Raw genomic sequence first — 18,936 nt, forward strand, 5'->3', positions numbered from 1 at the left:
TGCATACACACATTACATTCATGTAAAGCAATACTAAATCAACTCTGTGATTGTTTATATTGTAAAGAAATGTAAACTTTATCACACAGCTCTATATATCAAATTGGATATATATTATATCCAACTTTATCCACATACAGTGGGGAGAACAAGTACACTATTTGATACACTGCCGATTTTGCAGGTTTTCCCACTTACAAAGCATGTAGAAGTCTGTAATTTTTATCATATGTACTCTTCAACTGTGAGTGACGGAATCTAAAACAAAAATCCAGAAAATCACATTGTATGATTTTTAAATAATTAATTTGCATTTTATTGCATGACATAAGTATTTGATCACCTACCAACCAGTAAGAATTCCGGCTCTCACAGACCTGTTAGTTTTTCTTTAAGAAGCCCTCCTGTTCTCCACTCATTACCTGTATTAACTGTACATGTTTGAACTCGTTACCTGTATAAAAGACACCTGTCCACACACTCAATCAAACAGACTCCAACCTCTCCACAATGGCCAAGACCAGAGAGCTGTGTAAGGACATCAGGGATAAAATTGTAGACCTGCACAAGGCTGGGATGGGCTACAGGACAATAGGCAAGCAGCTTGGTGAGAAGGCAACAACTGTTGGTGCAATTATTAGAAAATGGAAGAAGTTCACGATGACGGTCAATCTCCCTCGGTTTGGGGCACCATGCAAGATCTCACCTCGTGGGGCATCAATGATCATGAGGAAGGTGAGGGATCAGCCCAGAACTACACGGCAGGACCTGGTCAATGACCTGAAGAGAGCTGGGACCACAGTCTCAAAGAAAACCAATAGTAACACACTACGCCGTCATGGATTAAAATCCTGCAGTGCACACAAGGTCCCCCTGCTCAAGCCAGCGCATGTCCAGGCCTGTCTGAAGTTTGCCAATGACCATCTGGATGATCCAGAGGAGGAATGGGAGAAGGTCATGTGGTCTGATGAGACAAAAATAGAGCTTTTTGGTCTAAACTCCACTCGCCGTGTTTGGAGGAAGAAGAAGGATGAGTACAACCCCAAGAACACCATCCCAACTGTGAAGCATGGAGGTGGAAACATCATTCTTTGGGGATGCTCATGTATCAAATACTTATGTCATGCAATAAAATGCAAATGAATTACTTAAAAATAATACAATGTGATTTTCTGGATTTTTGTTTTAGATTCCGTCACTCACAGTTGAAGAGTACCTATGATAAAAATTACAGACTTCTACATGCTTTGTAAGTGGGAAAACCTGTCAAATCGGCAGTGTATCAAATACTTGTTCTCCCCACTGTACATGCCATGCACTCACGTAAAGTCGACTATAGCAAATATCAACTGCCTATTTTTTATTTTGTTGCAAAATGTAACTATATATATATTATATATATAACTATATATAATTCAGATCTCTAAATCTCTAAATGAGATCTGAATCAACTGAGAAATCAATAAATTAATTGAGCAATCAAGTACAGTGCCCTCCACAATTATTGAACCCCCTGGTAAATATGATCAAAATTGGCTGTAAAAAATAAATCTGCATCGATTATCCTTGTGATCTTTCATTCAAAAAATGTGCAAAATTCTAACCTTTCATTGAAGTAAAAGAATTGAAAGTGGGGGGAAATCACATTATGAAATAAATGTTTTTCTCCAAAACACGTTGGCCACAATTATTGAACCCCTTTTATTAAATACTTTTTGCAATCTCCTTTTGCTAAGATAACAGCTCTGAGTCTTCTTCTATAATGCCTGATGAGTTTGGAGAATAACTGACAAGAGATCAGAGACCATTCCTCCATACAGAATCTCTCCAGATCCTTCAGATTCCCAGATCCATGTTGGTGCTTCTCCTCTTCAGTTCAGACCACTCATCAGGTCAGGGGACTGAGACGGTCATGGCAAAAGCTTAATTTTGTGCTCCACAACAAATTTTTGTTTTGATTTTGATGTTTGTTTTGGATCGTTGTCCTGATGGAAGATCCAACCACGGCATATTATAAGATTTCTAGCAGAAGGCGTCAGGTTTTGATTTTTTATCTGTTGATATTTGATAGAATCCACAATGCCATGTATCTGAACAAGAAGTCCAGGACCTCCAGCAGAAAAATATGCCCACAACATTAAAGATCCAATGGTATATTAAATTGTACACATGGGGTACTTTTTATCCTTGTGTTCACCAAACCCATCTAGTGTGTTTGCTGCCAAAAAGCTCTGTTTTAGTCTCATCTGACCACAGAACCCTGTGCGGTTTGAAGATCCAGTCGTGTCTGACAATTACATTTGCTGGAATTTGTTTTTGGATGAGCGAGGAGTTTTTTTTTTAAACCCTCCCAAACAACATGTGGGGATGTAGGGGTTGTTTGATAATTTTTTTTTTAGGCTTTCTGACCCTAAGACTCAACTAATCTCTGCAATTCTCCATCTGTGATCCTTGGAGAGTCTTTGGCCACTCAAACTTTCATACTCGCCGTGCATTAAGACAGTATAGACACACGTCCTCTTCCTGGCAGATTCATAACATCTTTAGTTGGTTATAACTTCTTAATTATTGCCCTGATGGTCAAAATGGGGATTTTCAATTCTTTAGCTATTGTCTTACAGCCACTTTCTAGTTTGTGATGCTCAACAATCTTTTGCTACGCATCAGAACTGTATTCTGTGGTTTTACTCATTGTGATGGATGATTAAGGGGATTTGGCCTTTGTGTTTCCTCATATTTAAACTTCTGTGAAACACGAAGTCATAGCTGGACAGTTTCATGTTCCTAGTCACCCTGGTGTACTAAAAAAGGTAAATATTAATGGGAATATACTTCAGAGATATTTTACTCGTAAAAAATTCTAGGGGTTCAATAATTGTGGCCAACATGTTTTGGAGAAAAACATTTATTTCATAATGTGATTTCCCCCCACTTTCAATTCTTTTACTTCAATGAAAGGTTAGAATTTTGCACATTTTTTGAATGAAAGATCACAAGGATAATCGATGCAGATTTATTTTTTACAGCCAATTTTGATCATATTTACCAGGGGGTTCAATAATTGTGGAGGGCACTGTATGTCTTTAAATACATGAGTCTACAATTTGTCAATCAAAAAAATCAGTGATAAAAACAAATTAATTCAAAATAGCAACAGATGATATAAAAATTGAAAAAAGTGCTTAATTGCATTTTCAGATTTTTCTTTATCTATTGACCATGTATTTTTAAAAAATGTATTTGTCACACTGTGGGATCAATGACAATGAACTAGTAATAAATGTATGGGTTTCAAAATTTCCTTGTTCATAACACTAACATCTGATTTGTTGACTGTATGTTGTTATCACAGCCAATCACGATGGACAGTCTGTCACTGGAGCAGCAGCTGTCTCAGTACTCACTGCTGAGTTTACTGAATGACCTGCAGAAACAGCCGCATACCCTTCCTCAGAACATTCGTCTCATACGGCTCCCTCCTCTCACCGTAAGCTCCACCCCCAGCACCGTCCAGAGCTCTCTTGCCAGCCAATCACAGACAGCCACAAGTGGAACTGCCAACTCAGTAAGTTTTTGTTCTAGTGTACGCACTTTGGTTTAGGCTGATATTTCAGTTATCTCAAATTCAACACATCACATGATTCTAAAGCCCTTTTACTCCCAAAAGTATCGCAGTCAGACCGGCTCTTCAACCAATCAGTCACCAACATCTCCAGTGTCCAATCAGGGCTTCTCACCTGGCGGTTCACCGCAAGTAAGTAATGAATTTTTGTAATTTTGTGTTTATTGTACTTCTCTCTATTGCCACCACTTTCACACTGTTACAGTACATCTCTTTGTTGTTACATCTGGCTAATTTCCTTTAGATATGATGTTAATCCCTGCTTGAGTTCCTGTGTTTCTCCTCAGTATTTTGGAATATAATAAAGAATGTCTATTTCATCTTCGTGCATGCTTACCGCAGCATTACATTGTTCTTAATGGATCTTTTTTCATAGCATATTCAGGTGGTTGGGAGCATCTTTGGAGATTCATTCTATGATCAACAATTTCCATCCAGACAGACCAATGCCCTATCCAACCAGGTACATACATGTGCAGCATTTAAAATCACTCTTTATATTAAGATATACCATTTAAAAAACAACAACAACAACAAACCCTGTTACCATTGAAGGCTGACTTCAGGGGCCTGTACCATGATGGTAGTTGAACAAACTCAGAGTAGCAGGATTAGTTTCGAGTTGACAAAACCAAACCAATCCAACCAGGCTTTGTTGGTACCGTGATGCTGATCATCAACTTTCTCTGTCAACTCCGGTTTTGATCCTGAGTTTAGTAGTTTAGGTGTGACATCAGAAGCAAACAGCCAATCACATGCTGAGAAAGAGTGAAACTGCGATTCATTTCTCGCAAGAGAAGCAGCACAATTCACTTATTAAATAAAAGTACTAAAATATTAAGAATTTAAACACATTTACACAGCAAGAAGAAAATAGCTGTCCATGAAAGAGGACAACTAAAAGAAGTTGTGAAGTTAGTTTATACATTTGATGAAGGTATAGAGAGAATTGAACATTTAAGCTCACATGTAGTCATTTTATAGCTTTATCTTTTGATTCTAAAGCGTATTTATATTTCCTTTATATATTTATTCATTTAAACTCTGCGTAATAATAATTGATGAACTAAAATTGTACATGTGTGATCGATTAAGGCAGGGTTTCTCAAACTCGGTCCTGGAGGGCCACTGTCCTGCACAGTTTAGCTCCAACCCTGATCAAACACACCTAGCTGTGAGTTTCTAGTGATCCTGAAGACATTGATTAGCTTGCTCAGGTGTGTTTGATCAGGGTTGGAGCTAAACTGTGCAGGACAGTGGCCCTCCAGGACCGAGTTTGAGAAACACTGGATTAAGGGTATAATAATTACATAAATAATATCTAAATCATACAAAATTATTATTCTAAATAAGCATTACTAACAGCCAGAGGATTTTGTCTTTAAAAATCATTTACTACGTAGTGACCTTTAATTTGGAGTAGAAACAGGTGGAGTGACTTTATCCTATGCTCACAACTGATTGGTCCAAGTTCGGTTTGGAACCTCTTACCTGGAACATACTGTAACCTGCCCCGGACCAGGTTAGCCATGAAGCATAAGTTACTATGGTGATGAACACTGCTAAAAGCCAAACCACTTTCATAGTGCCTAAAACCCAGGGTTGGCTCAAACTAAACTGAAACATACCTGGCTAGCCACCTAAACCGGCTTCATGGTATAGGCCCCAGCTTAAGAGTGAGTCATTGCTGATTCAGAGAGGAAATGAATTGCCCGATTAATTCAGTTCATGATTTAGACCGATAATTCAGTTCAGTTCAGTTCAGATCCAGACCAGAAAAACAACTAGATTAGGGCTGTTCTTTGTGATGAACCAATCAACCGATTCGTTCACAAGTTGGTCATTACATTATGGTGCGGTGCATGTTAGTTTTTGTTCTGTCAGAGCACACGAAAGAAAGATTTTTTTATTTTTTTATCAAAATAGATAGATATTTTTTGCATTTTATATATATATATTGGGGCTGCACAATATTAGATATTACACACCATGGTTATCGTGGGAAAAAGAATTCATGGTAACGATATATTGCAATATCTATAGAATCCTTGAAAAAACAATGTTATCAGTCAAATTCATCTTTAGTTTGTTTATTTTGTGTTTTGCTTTCATTTTTTAGCCAATAAATCACACCATTGCATGCAACAATTAAGACTGGCTTTCTCTGGCTTCTTTGACTGCCTAAGACAGGGGTGCCCAATCCTGCTCCTGCCGATCGACTGTTCTGCACAGTTCATCTCCAACCCTAATCAAACACACCTGAAGCAACCAATTAAGGTCTTCAGGATCACTAGAAAATTAAAGGCAGGTGTGTTTGATTAGGGTTGGAGATGAACTGTGCAGGACAGTCGATCGGCAGGAGCAGGATTGGGCACCCCTGGCCTAAGAAATAACCAGGACAGAGAAAATACTGTCAAGTTCAAAACAGTGTTATAAATAAGCTTTAACAACACAACTAAAACCTTAACCTGTTTGACCATTTAATCAGTCAAAACCTCTCTATTTGAATTTTACTCAGCTAAAGCAATAGCTGGATGTCTTTGTCCACATTAGGGATTTCCTGGAACGTAAAAAGTTCAATACTTCTATGGGTCTCAGTTGTGGACTTTCTGCTCGAGAGCACAAGCTGTTGAGTATAAATTAAATACATTTAATGTGAGAGTTTAGCGTGCCATAACGCTAACATCGCCCTATTTTAAATTCAACAAAAATATTCCTCTCTAAAGATATTTGAAGTAAACATTCAATAATCCACAGTTTTTTTATCCGAATGGTGCTGGATGGCAGAGGCAGGCTAAATACACATAAATAAATACATAATACATATTTATTAATAAAAATAAAATTAAACATGAATAAGTCGCATTATTATGATATGGCTGTCAAGCTGTTGTTCATTTGACATTTATATTTTTTTTTATACATTCTTCACCTCCCATCTCTACCAGTGATGCTTGATTCAACTTCCCGCGTCTACTACCAGAGCAGATATCAACTGCGCAACTGGGTTTTAGGTTACCAGCTTGAGGTCACAAATGGGTTGAAATTTGTATGATGTGTCAGTTGTGTGAGTAGGATGCGTTTTATACAAGATTTTATACTAGATTTTATATATATTAATATAACGAGGTTTTGGTCATACAAATAAAGTACGGGGTGTGAAGTACGGAAGACTCCCAGGTTTTTTCTCCCAGGAGTTTTGGCAGGTATGCGTGCAGCGTGACATATGACATTGTTAAGGTGCAATACCGCCAACTATTGTACTTTGGGATGTCAACCAGGTACTGACGCTGGATTATTGTACTATTAATGTTAAATATTATGGTTATCGCCAATACCGGTATATTGTGTCACCCTTAATTAACACAATATCGATATATCATGTTTGAATATCATGGTTATTGTTAATACATTTCGTATATTGCGACACGACTAATAAATAACTAAATATATATATATATATATATATATATATATATATATATATATATATATATATATATAAAATATACTGTATAGAGAGAGGGAAGGAGATAGAGAGAAAGATTCAGTGCCTAAGCAACTGTGCAGGAAACTTATTTCAAGATGGGCAAAATTAAATCTATTTTAATTCTATAGCACTTTCACAGTATATAATGCTGAATCGTCTATGACACACTCACTGGACTGGACTACTGTTTAATTGAGTGTGAAGGTGCAGGAATAAAATTTGCTGCTGTATTACTTGATGTATTACTAAATGTTTTTATTTTATTTATTGTTCAAATGAGTTAAAATCTTTCTAATGCTGATCGTGTAGCTGGAACAGTTCAACATGAACATGATGGAGAATCTGGGTGACTCCAGTCACTGTTCAACCCTGAACTACACACAGGCAGCCATGATGGGTTTAACTGGGAGCCACAGCAGTCAGCAGGAGGCACAGCAGCTGAGCTACAGTAGCCATGGCAACATTCCCAACATCATTCTCACAGGTATTGTGTCTTTCAATTCAACAAGAATGTCTTTATGCAAATGTCTTTCGAAGAGATGTCACAGAGGTACAATAAATGCATTGAGGCTCTTTACCTCCAGTACAAGCACAAGTTTTGGGGAGGACAGAATGCTTGCATAAAGTTATCAGTCTGTTTACAACCCATTTTACTTTATTTTGTTAATTTTTGATTAAAACAGGATATTAAACAAGAAAAAAAAAATGTAGGACGGGACTTGATTTGAATAATGTAAATATTCTGATTTCATGGTCTCATGCAAAATGGGTTTCTGTTAGTCAAGACAGATTTGGGTAAACAAGATTCAGTTTCAGTTATATCCACCCCTGAATGACATTTTAATACAAAAGCTGTGATTGGTTTATTTACTGTATATGTGAGGCATTTCTTGGCAAGAATACAATGCAAAGTTAGGCAATAGTCTGGCTATGCAAGAATTAACGTAAGACTTAAGTTCCATTCACACAGAAACGGAAAGCTATCAAGACCAAACTAAATAAAAACTTAAATTAAAGCTGCAGTCGGCAAGATTTTTTTGATCATATTCACTGAAACCGACACTATGCTTCGACAGAACAACATAAATCAGCCGGTTTTAGAAAAAAACCTGCGCTTCTACCTCCACCTAGTGTGTGTTATTTGTTTTGCAAAAATCCACCACTCCTGGTTCTTCTGGTCCAATCAGCGCAGGGCTGTGTGAGATCTGACAGTCAATCACAGTTTGTGCACACGCCACAGATCCCCCCTCACACACGTTACAATATCACATGCACACGCCTGAAGTTCGCAGGTGTGTTGGATTATACGAAGCGTGATGGCGGAGAGAAAATCTACTAACAAGCTTCCAATTCCTCGGTTATTGCTATCTATGGGGTAGATTAGCCAGGGTAGCCTACCTCCGAGTACTCCATGGTGTTGATCGAGACTGAAGAGACTATTTTTTATTTTATTATTGTTTCTACTCAAATTCATTGTTGAAATATAAACATTTACATTTTAATTAAAACTTGTTTTCATGACATATTTATTTAAACATATAATGAATATAACCAATTAAGTAGAAATATAATGAATATATAATATAGTGCATTTATTTAGCAAAATGCTTCTCCAGAGTTATTTTAAAGAAATTTTATGGCTTTACAGAGATAAATGTAACGTTTCGTGACATACATTTATAGGCTGCTCCCTATCTGTCAGTCACTTCGACATTGTGCCAATGAACTGAGACTAAGGGTCGCTCCTGGGAGCCCCAAACACTTCTGATACTTTGAGAAAAGGCCAATTAGTATTGGCGAATGGAATTTCTATGTGCCACTCCCCTGGACATATGGGTATAAAAGGAGATGGGGACAACAATGGGATTGTTCCGCCAGTTCAATCCCCACGGGCCTCCCATTCCTAGTCACTCTCACTGTGCCCAGTCAAGTTCATGGATGAGTTAGGCAGTTCGTCTTATGGCGAACCTAATTTCTAATTCAGGGATCCAGATGAGGACGAACTTTCAATTGCAGCATTATTATGCCTTCCGATGCCGAGGACTTGGCTGAATTCCCGCCTTCGTTTGCAGCCTGAACCCACAGCCCGGACGCAGCATTGAGCCCACCGCAGGATGGCGACACCGCCCATCTATCAGGCTAGCGCCAAGATCCTGAAGGCTTCAAATCGTCCCTGAGACGGGTGACCCAGGAATGACAGGAGCTGCTCTTTCCCAGGAGGTGATATCCAGACTGCTCCTTCCCCCGTTGGGTCACAGTCTGAACATGTTGGACGCGAGTTTCCTAACACGACACACACAAATTCCCACTAAGGTCAATGTGACGCGTCTTGAAGATGCACAGATTCCTCACCCATCACAGGCTGGTTCAGGTCAAGGTACATGGAGCAAGGTAGGTGTTTCAGTGCACCCACAGGGTTGGGACGTGATGCTTCTTGACGTGGCGGCCAACGCTCTGTGTCGCTGTACTACCACAGGTACATCAAAAACGATTGTCCCTCTGGTGCTTCTCATGAAACCATCACACTGGCTCATCAGGACAGGCACCCGCCCAGGTTCAGCGGTGCCTTTTTACCTAGATGACAGGCAAAGAGAATGCAGTCCTTTTGACAGAGGATGCAATAGAGCCTGTCCCTCCAGCCAAAATGAAGAAATGGTTTTACACCCCTTCATCGTACCGAAGGTGGTGAAATCTGTGAGTTTGGAATTGGGCCCTGCACAAGCTCCCATTTAAGATGTTAACACAGAAACACATTTTGACATACGTTCGCCATCAAGATTGGTTTGTGGCAATAGACCTGAAGGACACATACTTTCATGTCTTGATTCTGCCTCGACACAGATCGTTTCTTTGGTTTGCCTTCTGCAGAGGCTGCCCTTGCCCCGCTAAGATCACATCGATTATCTTGACAACTGGCTGATTCTAGCTCACTTTTGATATTTATTGTGTGCGCACAGGGACCTGGTGCTTAGACACCTAAGATGATTGGGGCTTAAGGTCAACTGGGAAAAGAGCAAGCTCTCCCCAGTGTAGAACATCTCTTTCTCTGTATGGAGTTGAGTTCAGTCACTTTGATGGCGCATCTCATGAACAAGCATGCTCAGTCTGTGCTGAACTGCCTGAGGTCATTCAGGGCAAAGACGGCAGTCCCACCAAAACAATTTCAGTGGCTCTTGGGGAATATGGCGTCCACTATGGGCCACTCACATTCCAGAGAAACTCAATGACGCAGTGGATGCGCTGTCGTGATAAGCAACGCTTCAGGGAGAGAGAAAACTCCCCAGTTGGTCCAGCTGATCTGGAGTTGATTTCAGCTAAGCACAGATAGACCTGTTCACTTTCCAGGAATCCTCCCACCGCTATGGTATTCTCTGACCTCTCAGCATGCGCGCACTGGCACAGCTGGCCCCGGGCCTACGCAAATATGCTTTCCCCCCAGTAAACCTGGTTGCATAGATGTTGTGCAAAGTCAGGGAGGTTGATACACAGGTCCTGTTGGATGCGCTGTATTGGCCCACCCAGACTTGGTTTTTTGGAGCTCACGCATGTCTGCAGTCTTGCTGGGCCTACAGAGAGCTTCTTTTGAGTCCCTGGAGTCAGTTGAGTGTCCTCTCTTTGAAGACAGCCCTCCTGACCACGCTCACTAACAAGAAGAGGGTTGGAGGCATTCTTTATCAGTGAAACGTACCTAGAGTACAGTCCGGTATACTCTCACATGATCCTGAGACCTCGGCCAGGCTACGTACCCAAAGTTCCCATGACACTGATCAAGTGGTGAGCTTGCAAGCACTGCCTTGAGATTAGGCAGACCCAGCCTTGTCATTGCTGTGTCCAGTACACGCCCTGTGTGTTTATTTGGATTGCATGGAGAGCTTTAGATGCTCTTATTCTGTTTTGGCGGACAGCAGAAGGGGGAGGCTGTCTCCAAACAGAGGATTGCTCACTGTATTTGGGATGCCATTGCCCAGGGTGTGCCAAGCCCCCTAGGAATCCAAGCACACTCCACGAGGAGTGTTGCATCCTCCTGGGCTCTAGCGAACAGCACCTCTTAACAAACATCTTCAGAGCAGCGGGCTGGGCGACACCCAATACCATTGCAAGATTTTACAATCTCTGAGGGTTGTGTTATCAGGTACGAATAGGTAAGGTGCGGGCAACTAGCTGGGTGAACCGTTTGCACACAACACCTTTCCCCTCTCTGAGGTGATAATGTGCACTTTTTTGTTCACATGAATTCTCCAGGCTAGCGAACCCTGGGTGAACTTTTAGCTTCCAGCGCCCTATGGCAGCTTAATTCGGTGGTGGAACTCGCTGCCAGGCCCAGTACTCATGAAGTATTCATGACCTTTCAGGTCAACTTGTGTTGTTGGGCCAGGTACTCCTTATGTAGTGATTGTCAAGTTAACAGGGTTTCTTTACCTCAGTGTCTGCCCAAACTTGAAAAAAGGCTTCAATCAACTTCAGAGGGTGCAGGGAATAACTCAAAACATCCAATTATTCATCATCGAAGCAATTTATTAAATCTATCAGCAACAACTTGATCTTCTTGTGCTTGTTTTCAGTGATTAATTCAGAGTATTTTACAGTTTTTCTCGATTGGTTTGGCTCATTTCTTGAAACCGAGATGACATTCTCAAAACCATAAGGTCATTTGGCCAAACAGTCTTACAGTTCTGCTCAACATTATAGCTCACTAGCAAAATCAAATATCTTTCCCCAAACTCTTCTTCCATGCTTCAAAAGCAGATTCCTTTCCCATATAAAAGGTCAGTACAGTCAAAATAGCACAGATCCTTCTCAATTGCCTTGGCACATGTGCATTCATTTAGTGCTTTTGTCAAAATAACCTGGATGGTTTAGCACAACACCATGGATCCCCTGCAAAAGCTCATATCTCTCCCAAAACAGTTTATCCATGTGTCAAAACTAAATATCCTTCTCATATAAATAGTCAATGCCCCCAAAATGCATTATACCTTTGGCATTGTTTAAGCACTGCAAGTCAAAATGCTTAGACGTTTTGTCACTGAGGCACAGGTCTAGCAACAGAATACCACTAGGAATAAAACTAAAAGATTTTACAGTAAAATCAGCCTCCAATAAACCACTCATACTCAAGGAAACTGTAAACATTTTTATTCGTACAAAGAAATGTTAACATTAGAGAACATACTGTGAAAAGAAAACATATACAGGATTCTGTAAATGTGAACAGTTATAAACACAAACAAAAAACAAAAAAAACTCTAGCCTACCATACTGTAAATAAAGTTTCAGAACTATAGTACAGTAATATTTTCAGTGGTCGCCATTGTCACCCTCTCTTTCCTGGCCACCATCCTCATCCTCCTGGCCATCGACGCGCTGCTCTCTGTTAGGCCATAAATTCTCATCCACATCGCAACGGATATTTTCTCTTGCGATGCAGCGAGGGAAGAAACGGCGTGAATGTCTCAACCATCCCCTACATTGATCCCCTGTGATGTCCTCACATGCAGCATCCATTGCATGCAGCAGGGCCCTCTGGTCTTGAGCCTGATGCTCATACACCCTCCACCTCCAAGCTGAAAAAAACTCCTCAATTGGATTTAGGAAAGGAGAGTAAGGTGGAAGAAACTCCATTAGCATCCGGGGATGGGTGGTGAACCAGGTTCTGATGCGTGGGCCACGGTGGAAGTTCACATTATCCCACACAATGACATAATGTGGTAGCTGAGGTCCTTCTTCACCTCTCTCATTTTCCGGGATCAGATCAGTATAAAGGTGGTCCAAAAAATTGAGGAGCTTTTGTGTATTGTAGGGAACCTAAACTGGGAATGTGTGTGGCCACACCTCTTTCTGATATAGCGGCACACATTGTTATATTTGCTCCTCGCTGGCCTGGGACATCCACAGTGGCTCGGTGGCCAATGATGTTACGGCCACGCCTTCGACCTTTGGCCAGGTTGAAGCCAGCTTCATCAACGAACACTAGGATGTGAGAGGTTTCGTTGCCTTCTAATGCCATTATTCTCTACAATAGAATAAAAATAAATCTAATCAGTCAAGTAGAGACAGATACTGCAGGGAGGATCTAAAGTACTGTAAAAAGAGGGAGTGAAAAACTGAAGACAATTTCTAGGCAAAATGCTCTAGTCACACAAAGCTGGATTCTGAAGGTAAAAAGGATAAAGCAAAACAAAAAAAAGTGGTAACCATGTCTTACTGTAATAGTGTTACAATGATAGACAACCAGTAGTTGACTTACATGCACATACTGGTACCGCAGCTCTTTCACTCTGTCAGAGTTTCTCTCAAATGGTACCCTGTAAATCTGTTTCATGGTCATCTGATGTTTCTTCAATACCCGGTCTATTGTGGAGATGCTGATAGAGTTTATATTTTGGAACATTACATTGTCTAGAAGGATTGCATTACGAATCTGTCTCAGTGTGATGGCATTATTTGCAATGACCATGTTGCATATTTCTCGTTCTTGTTGTTCATTTAGAAGTTTTCTTCTGCCACCCACTTGAGGCTGTCGTCCAATCCTAGACATACAAGTCAAAGGTCAACACTGTAAATTTGTTACAAAATGAGTTACCAATGTAATTGTACTGCTGTTTTATGGTACTAAAAGTGTGATGCACTGCACAGTGACTGGAATATTATTCACAGTATTTTCTCCATTTTTTTTTCTTTGTCATTTTTATAGTATCATATAACATCACATGAAGATATTACAGTACTCTAGGCCTACACACACACCAACACTGAATAGTTCAATAGAATAGTTCTGTACCTGTTTTCCCTGCGAAAGGTTTGGATGATGGAGGAGACTGTAGACCGAGGCACATTAGGCTGCACTCGGCGACCTGCCTCTGCCATTGTGAGGCGATGGTTTATAACGTGGTCAATAAGGGTGGCCCGGATTTCATCTGGGACATCATGGTGCCTCCGTGCTCCTCGGCCTCTTCCCCCTATTCCTCCACGCATTCTCACTCCTCCTCTTCCTCCTCTTCCTCGAGCAGGAAGTTGCTGTTGTACTTGGCGAGGTGCTTCCATGTTCACACTGCAAATGAAACTGGCCCCGGGCCAAGCTCTGTCTATATACTTTTGGCAGCAGTCATAATCATAGACAACACCTGTCAGGTAACTAAACAAACTGTTTGATTGGTCATCTGAGATGTGGGAAACTGCTCCTTCGTTAGTTCTAATTTCACCTGATTGATTGTCAAGTACTGTAATAAATTTATCAAATGTTCCAAGAAATTCTTTCATGGTATTATATCTTTGACTAATTTTGACAGTTGAACAGACAATTGTGCATATGATGACTTACACAATGAAACCATGCTGATATGTTTTGGAGAGAGTAAACATTTCACTGAAAAATCAACTAATCAGTTTAGATCAGCAAGATCTATTTATTTGGAAAATGTGCTAAATGTGGGCTCATTGTGCTAACTGTAGCTACTTGTACATAATCATTTGAAAAAAAGCACAGAGTCACTTGAGACATGTACTAAAGCATTTGCAATTTGATAAAACCAATGAAAAATGACATTCTGTTGTGAACAATTGCAAGGTGGTTTGGATATTTGTCCATGTTATTTTGAGAATGTCATCTCGGTTTCAAGAAATGAGCCAAACCAATCGAGAAAAACTGTAATATAACCTATACAGAGAAAATATATAAATATATGAGTCACTGCACACAGCATTGAGATCAATGTACATTTGAGGATATTTTAACTAATTTAAAGTACAAACAATATTTTTTAAATACTCACAGTTTACATAGCACCTCAACAGCAATGTAAAATCAAATGCACTTAGTGCACATGGCCAGTTAGCATATTAGATGCTAAAACCTCTAGCATCAACAAACAACTTGCAAACATACACAACATCTGTAGTCTGTAGTCACTAAAGAATTGAGTCTTTGTCCTACCAGTAGCGTCTCAAAGTTGATGAACACATTGTGGCTTTTCCCAGCTATCTTTGAACAAACTCAGCAGGTGGTTTACTCCAAACTCAATGGTTACAACCGTGCAGGTTAACAATCTTTCTCCTTTGGTTTTGTAACCATCAACAACACCAACTTGGGTAGGAGAAGCACTAGGAGATAGTGATGTGTCGTTTGCGAACGAGCCAGCTCTATGACATGGGAGGACAGACATAGATCATTCCATTATGTGAAAGAAGGAAGGGGACACATGTTCCGAAGATAGCAAGTGTAGTGCTACAGGCCATACACAGATCAACAGAGAGAGGCGGGGGAGCCGGATTTAAATGAAAGCGCGTTGGGAGAAAGTGAAGAAATGAGTGAAAACCAAAACAGGACAAATATTTCTCAAAAACAGGACAAATAATTACTGAGAGAAAAAATTACATCAGCCCATCCAAGCTGAGGCATCTGATATTGAAGTTATTGAAATGTTAAATAATAGTAACTGTGTATTTTTTGTAACGAAAAAAAAAATGCATAAAAATAAGACTTTTATGAAAACACTGAATAAAAAATTGCTTACCAAACACAAATCATTCACAATTGCTAAATTAGGCTAAAATAGAAGTCTCCGACTGATACTAAATGAAGAGCCATTTGGGAGCCGTAAGAGCCGGCTCTTCTAAGGGAGCTGAGCCAAAAGAGCAGAATCTTTGAAAAGAGCCAGACTTCCCATCACTACTAGGAGAAGCACATCCACTTTTCAAACAAAGGTCCCTCTGCATGCTGGTAATCACACACACACCTGGTTCTATGTGACGTGCAGTTTCAATGGCCAATCAGCTGCCTTGTTTCTTCCAGGTTGCACTATGTGTTCACAACCAATAGGCTGCACTCATTTTAACCTCAAATCTCTTTTTTTTCTTTCTTTCTTTAACAATGATGATTATTATTATTATTATTATTTATTTGATTTTTTTGGCAATTTCAAGTTTAGCTTAAAAGTGAAACCCTGTTGACAATCCCATATGGTACGGTTTCCGCTCTGCCACCAGTCACTGTGTTGTAAAGCTCCTCCCTTTGCTGGATGTGGTCTCCGTAGTTTTCTTTTTTTCTGCATAGAAAAAAGAGTGCCTTCCCCAGCATTAACTTCTGGTCTGCACAGCTATAAGTTTTTATCTTAAAAAAAAAAAAGAGAAAAGACAAAAATAAAATAAAAAAAAACCTTTGAAGCGATCCTTTTCCGCCCCCTTGTCGTACAGGGTATGACGTTGCTTATGTGGAGTATTGGGAAGGTCACGACATTGTGAGTTCACTTGTTACCTGGCACGGAGCAGCTTGCCGACATCTGCACCGCCAAAACCTCTCAACTTGGTTTAGCTGGTTGTGCCGTTTTCCCTAGGAACCCCTAGTGTCAATACATCGACACCATGTAAAAGTGACTGACAGATAGGGAACGTCTTGGTTACTACTGTATCCTCCGTTCCCTGATTGAGGTAACAAGATGTTCTGTCCCACCTGCCAGAACATTGAACTACCCGCTGAAATGGAAGGAACACTGTCTTGGCTCTTTAGCACAAACCTGAATGAATTGATGCACTGAATCTCCTTTTATACCCGCATGTATAAATGAGTGAGTGGTGCTTGCAAATTCCACTTGTCAATTTTCATTGGCATTTTCTCAAAGTATCAGAGGTGTTTGGGGCTCCCAAGTGTGACCCCTAGTGTCAGTACATCGACACAACAAGACCATTTTATTAACGTCTTTCTGCGGTTGAAACACTGATTGAGCGATTACATGAGGCATGAATCATTTTAGTTTCTTCCAGTATACCTTCTGATATACATTCATGTTTATTTAACGCTATAACTAGTAGTAAAGAGGAAGAGATGGTCGGTTCACGTGCGCTCTGCACTGCCACTTGAACCGAGGGAGATACAGCGATCTGTCACACCACAAAGCACACCAAAACGACATTTTGTTTGAATTTCATAATAAAATTGACAGAATTTGAAGGAATTGTTTCATATAAAAACCAACAAATCACAAGCTTATTGTTATTTTTAGATGGTTAGCATGCTACAAGTGTAATACTTATTTGTGGGTGTTCTCGGGGCTTTAATCCAAAGATAACTTTAGGAATATAGCAATAAAACCCTCGGACACGGACGAGTTCTTCTTTAGCCTCTTTTCTCTCTTTATTCACCCTTTCTATTCCCCTCTCCTCTCTGTACCCCCGTCATAATAAAAGTCCTCACAACAACATCCACTTTAACACAATATATACTGCTGAATTAAAAAAAGTCACTGACACAGTCAAAATGTGCCATTGGAGAAACACTAATTAATGATACATATTTCGCTGAAAGATTTCAGTCCTCCAAAACTGTTTCAGCTGAAACTTTCAATTAATTTTTGGCCAAATATTTTCATTTACCACAATATCTGTGCATCACTAAACTGAACTTAATGAAATGTAAACTTACGCCAGACACAAGTCACTGATGTCATGGAAAATCTCCAACTTACTCCAATAAAAAAATGAATGACTTCTGGTCACTTTGTTGTCACTGTATGCGTAAACACCCGTTTATTAGTTGCTAACTGGCTTTTTTGATTTGTCGCACACTAGTAACAGGGGAATCTCCACCCAGTCTCTCCAAAGACCTCACCAGCTCATTGGCCAGCGTTGGTGACGTCAGCTTTGATGCAGACTCTCAGTTCCCATTGGATGAGTTGAAGATCGACCCCTTGACACTAGATGGACTGCACATGCTCAACGACCCGGACATGGTTCTCGCCGACCCGGCCACTGAGGACACATTCCGCATGGATCGACTGTGAACCTGTGAATGCAATTTTAAGCGAGACATTCCGCTGCATGGCCTCTCTGTTCACCATCTGGTGAGTGGCTGACCTCGTCCTCCCAACCACCCACACTACAGCATGCTGCCAAACCGCTCATGGCCAGGAGCTGGTGATGGCAGCGAGGGTTTGGGGGGTGTGGAGGTGGAAGTCCTGTATCCACACTGGATAGTTTCCAATGCGCAATACCGTCCACCATCCACTCTCTTCATGTATTCATGTTTTGTTTTTGTTTGTTTGCATTTCGTTATCTTGGTTGGTCGCCAACATGCATTTTCTGTTTGTCTTGATGTATTTTGTGTTTTGTTTATCCTTTTGATTCCATCGGCATATGGATCTTTTATGGTTCACACCATTGTGATTATGTTTATTAATTCATATTTACTTCAGTATGTTATTAATTATTTTGTCACATTAAGTGAATTGCCAACTTTCATCTATTTTAAAATGTTTACATAATTATGCCATATGTCCATGAAGAATTATCCGTCTGTATAATTATGTGTGATATCGACATATTTATTTATAATATGTATTTATTTAAAAAAAAATTTTTAATATATATATGTATATATATATATATATATATATATATATATTATTTAATTATATTTCTGTAAGGAGCACTACTCCCCCAGATTGTGTATTAAGGGTTTAAGGGAGCGTTGCTCATTGTACACTGGAAGGCATAAAGTTTGCTTTTACAAAATGGCTTCCATGGCATTTCAATTTGCGAGCATTTTGTAACATCCAAACATCTCAAGATGTCACGATTGGTGTTATCATTCTTGTTTTTTAATATTTGCCAGTAATTAATGAAATTTTCTAGCAAAAGTACAGCAGTCTCTTGATAGAAATATAACCCATATTTTGGTGTTTTTGTGGACTGTCACGTGACTTTCTGTATGTTTTGCATATGTTATTCAAATTGAAGATTTGATTACTGTTATCGCTGTAATGTACGCTTCAACAGTGGTCAGTAACCGGGATCCAAGAGCTGCTGCAGAAACCTGCTGAACACTACACTG

The 18,936-nt window shown here is 39.9% G+C and overlaps 2 protein-coding genes across 2 annotated transcripts in view; one reads left to right on the forward strand and one right to left on the reverse strand.

Annotated features, from left to right (window-relative positions):
* Positions 1–18,255, forward strand: part of crtc1b (CREB regulated transcription coactivator 1b) — a 29,860-nt gene extending 11,605 nt beyond the window's left edge. Inside the window, exons 8-12 of the mRNA XM_079858120.1 lie at positions 3,353–3,565; positions 3,668–3,754; positions 3,999–4,085; positions 7,422–7,596; positions 17,676–18,255. Of these exons, the coding sequence (XP_079714246.1) occupies positions 3,353–3,565; positions 3,668–3,754; positions 3,999–4,085; positions 7,422–7,596; positions 17,676–17,887 (774 nt within the window). The 3' untranslated portion in view covers positions 17,888–18,255. The remainder of the gene's footprint in view (positions 1–3,352; positions 3,566–3,667; positions 3,755–3,998; positions 4,086–7,421; positions 7,597–17,675) is intronic.
* Positions 12,216–15,432, reverse strand: LOC307150690 (uncharacterized protein). Its single transcript, XM_079858121.1, has 3 exons — positions 13,894–15,432; positions 13,360–13,642; positions 12,216–13,125 (listed from the first exon to the last, which is right to left on the reverse strand). The coding sequence occupies exons 1-3, from the start codon at positions 14,370–14,372 to the stop codon at positions 12,865–12,867; spliced, it is 1,023 nt and encodes a 340-aa protein (XP_079714247.1). The 5' UTR covers positions 14,373–15,432; the 3' UTR covers positions 12,216–12,864.
* Positions 18,256–18,936: the final 681 nt, after the last annotated feature.

Source organism: Squalius cephalus, assembly GCF_949319135.1.
Source record: "Squalius cephalus genome assembly, chromosome: 22".
NCBI lineage: Eukaryota > Metazoa > Chordata > Actinopteri > Cypriniformes > Leuciscidae > Squalius > Squalius cephalus.

Excerpts from the sequence above, each read along its gene's own strand:
- LOC307150690 (XM_079858121.1), bottom strand. The coding sequence starts at position 14,372 with ATGAAAGAATTTCTTGGAACATTTGATAAATTTATTACAGTACTTGAC. Across the intron at positions 13,643-13,893 it reads ACCTTTCGCAGGGAAAACAG|GATTGGACGACAGCCTCAAG; the intron begins GTACAGAACTAT and ends TTGTATGTCTAG. Across the intron at positions 13,126-13,359 it reads TGCGGTACCAGTATGTGCAT|AGAATAATGGCATTAGAAGG; the intron begins GTAAGTCAACTA and ends ATTCTATTGTAG.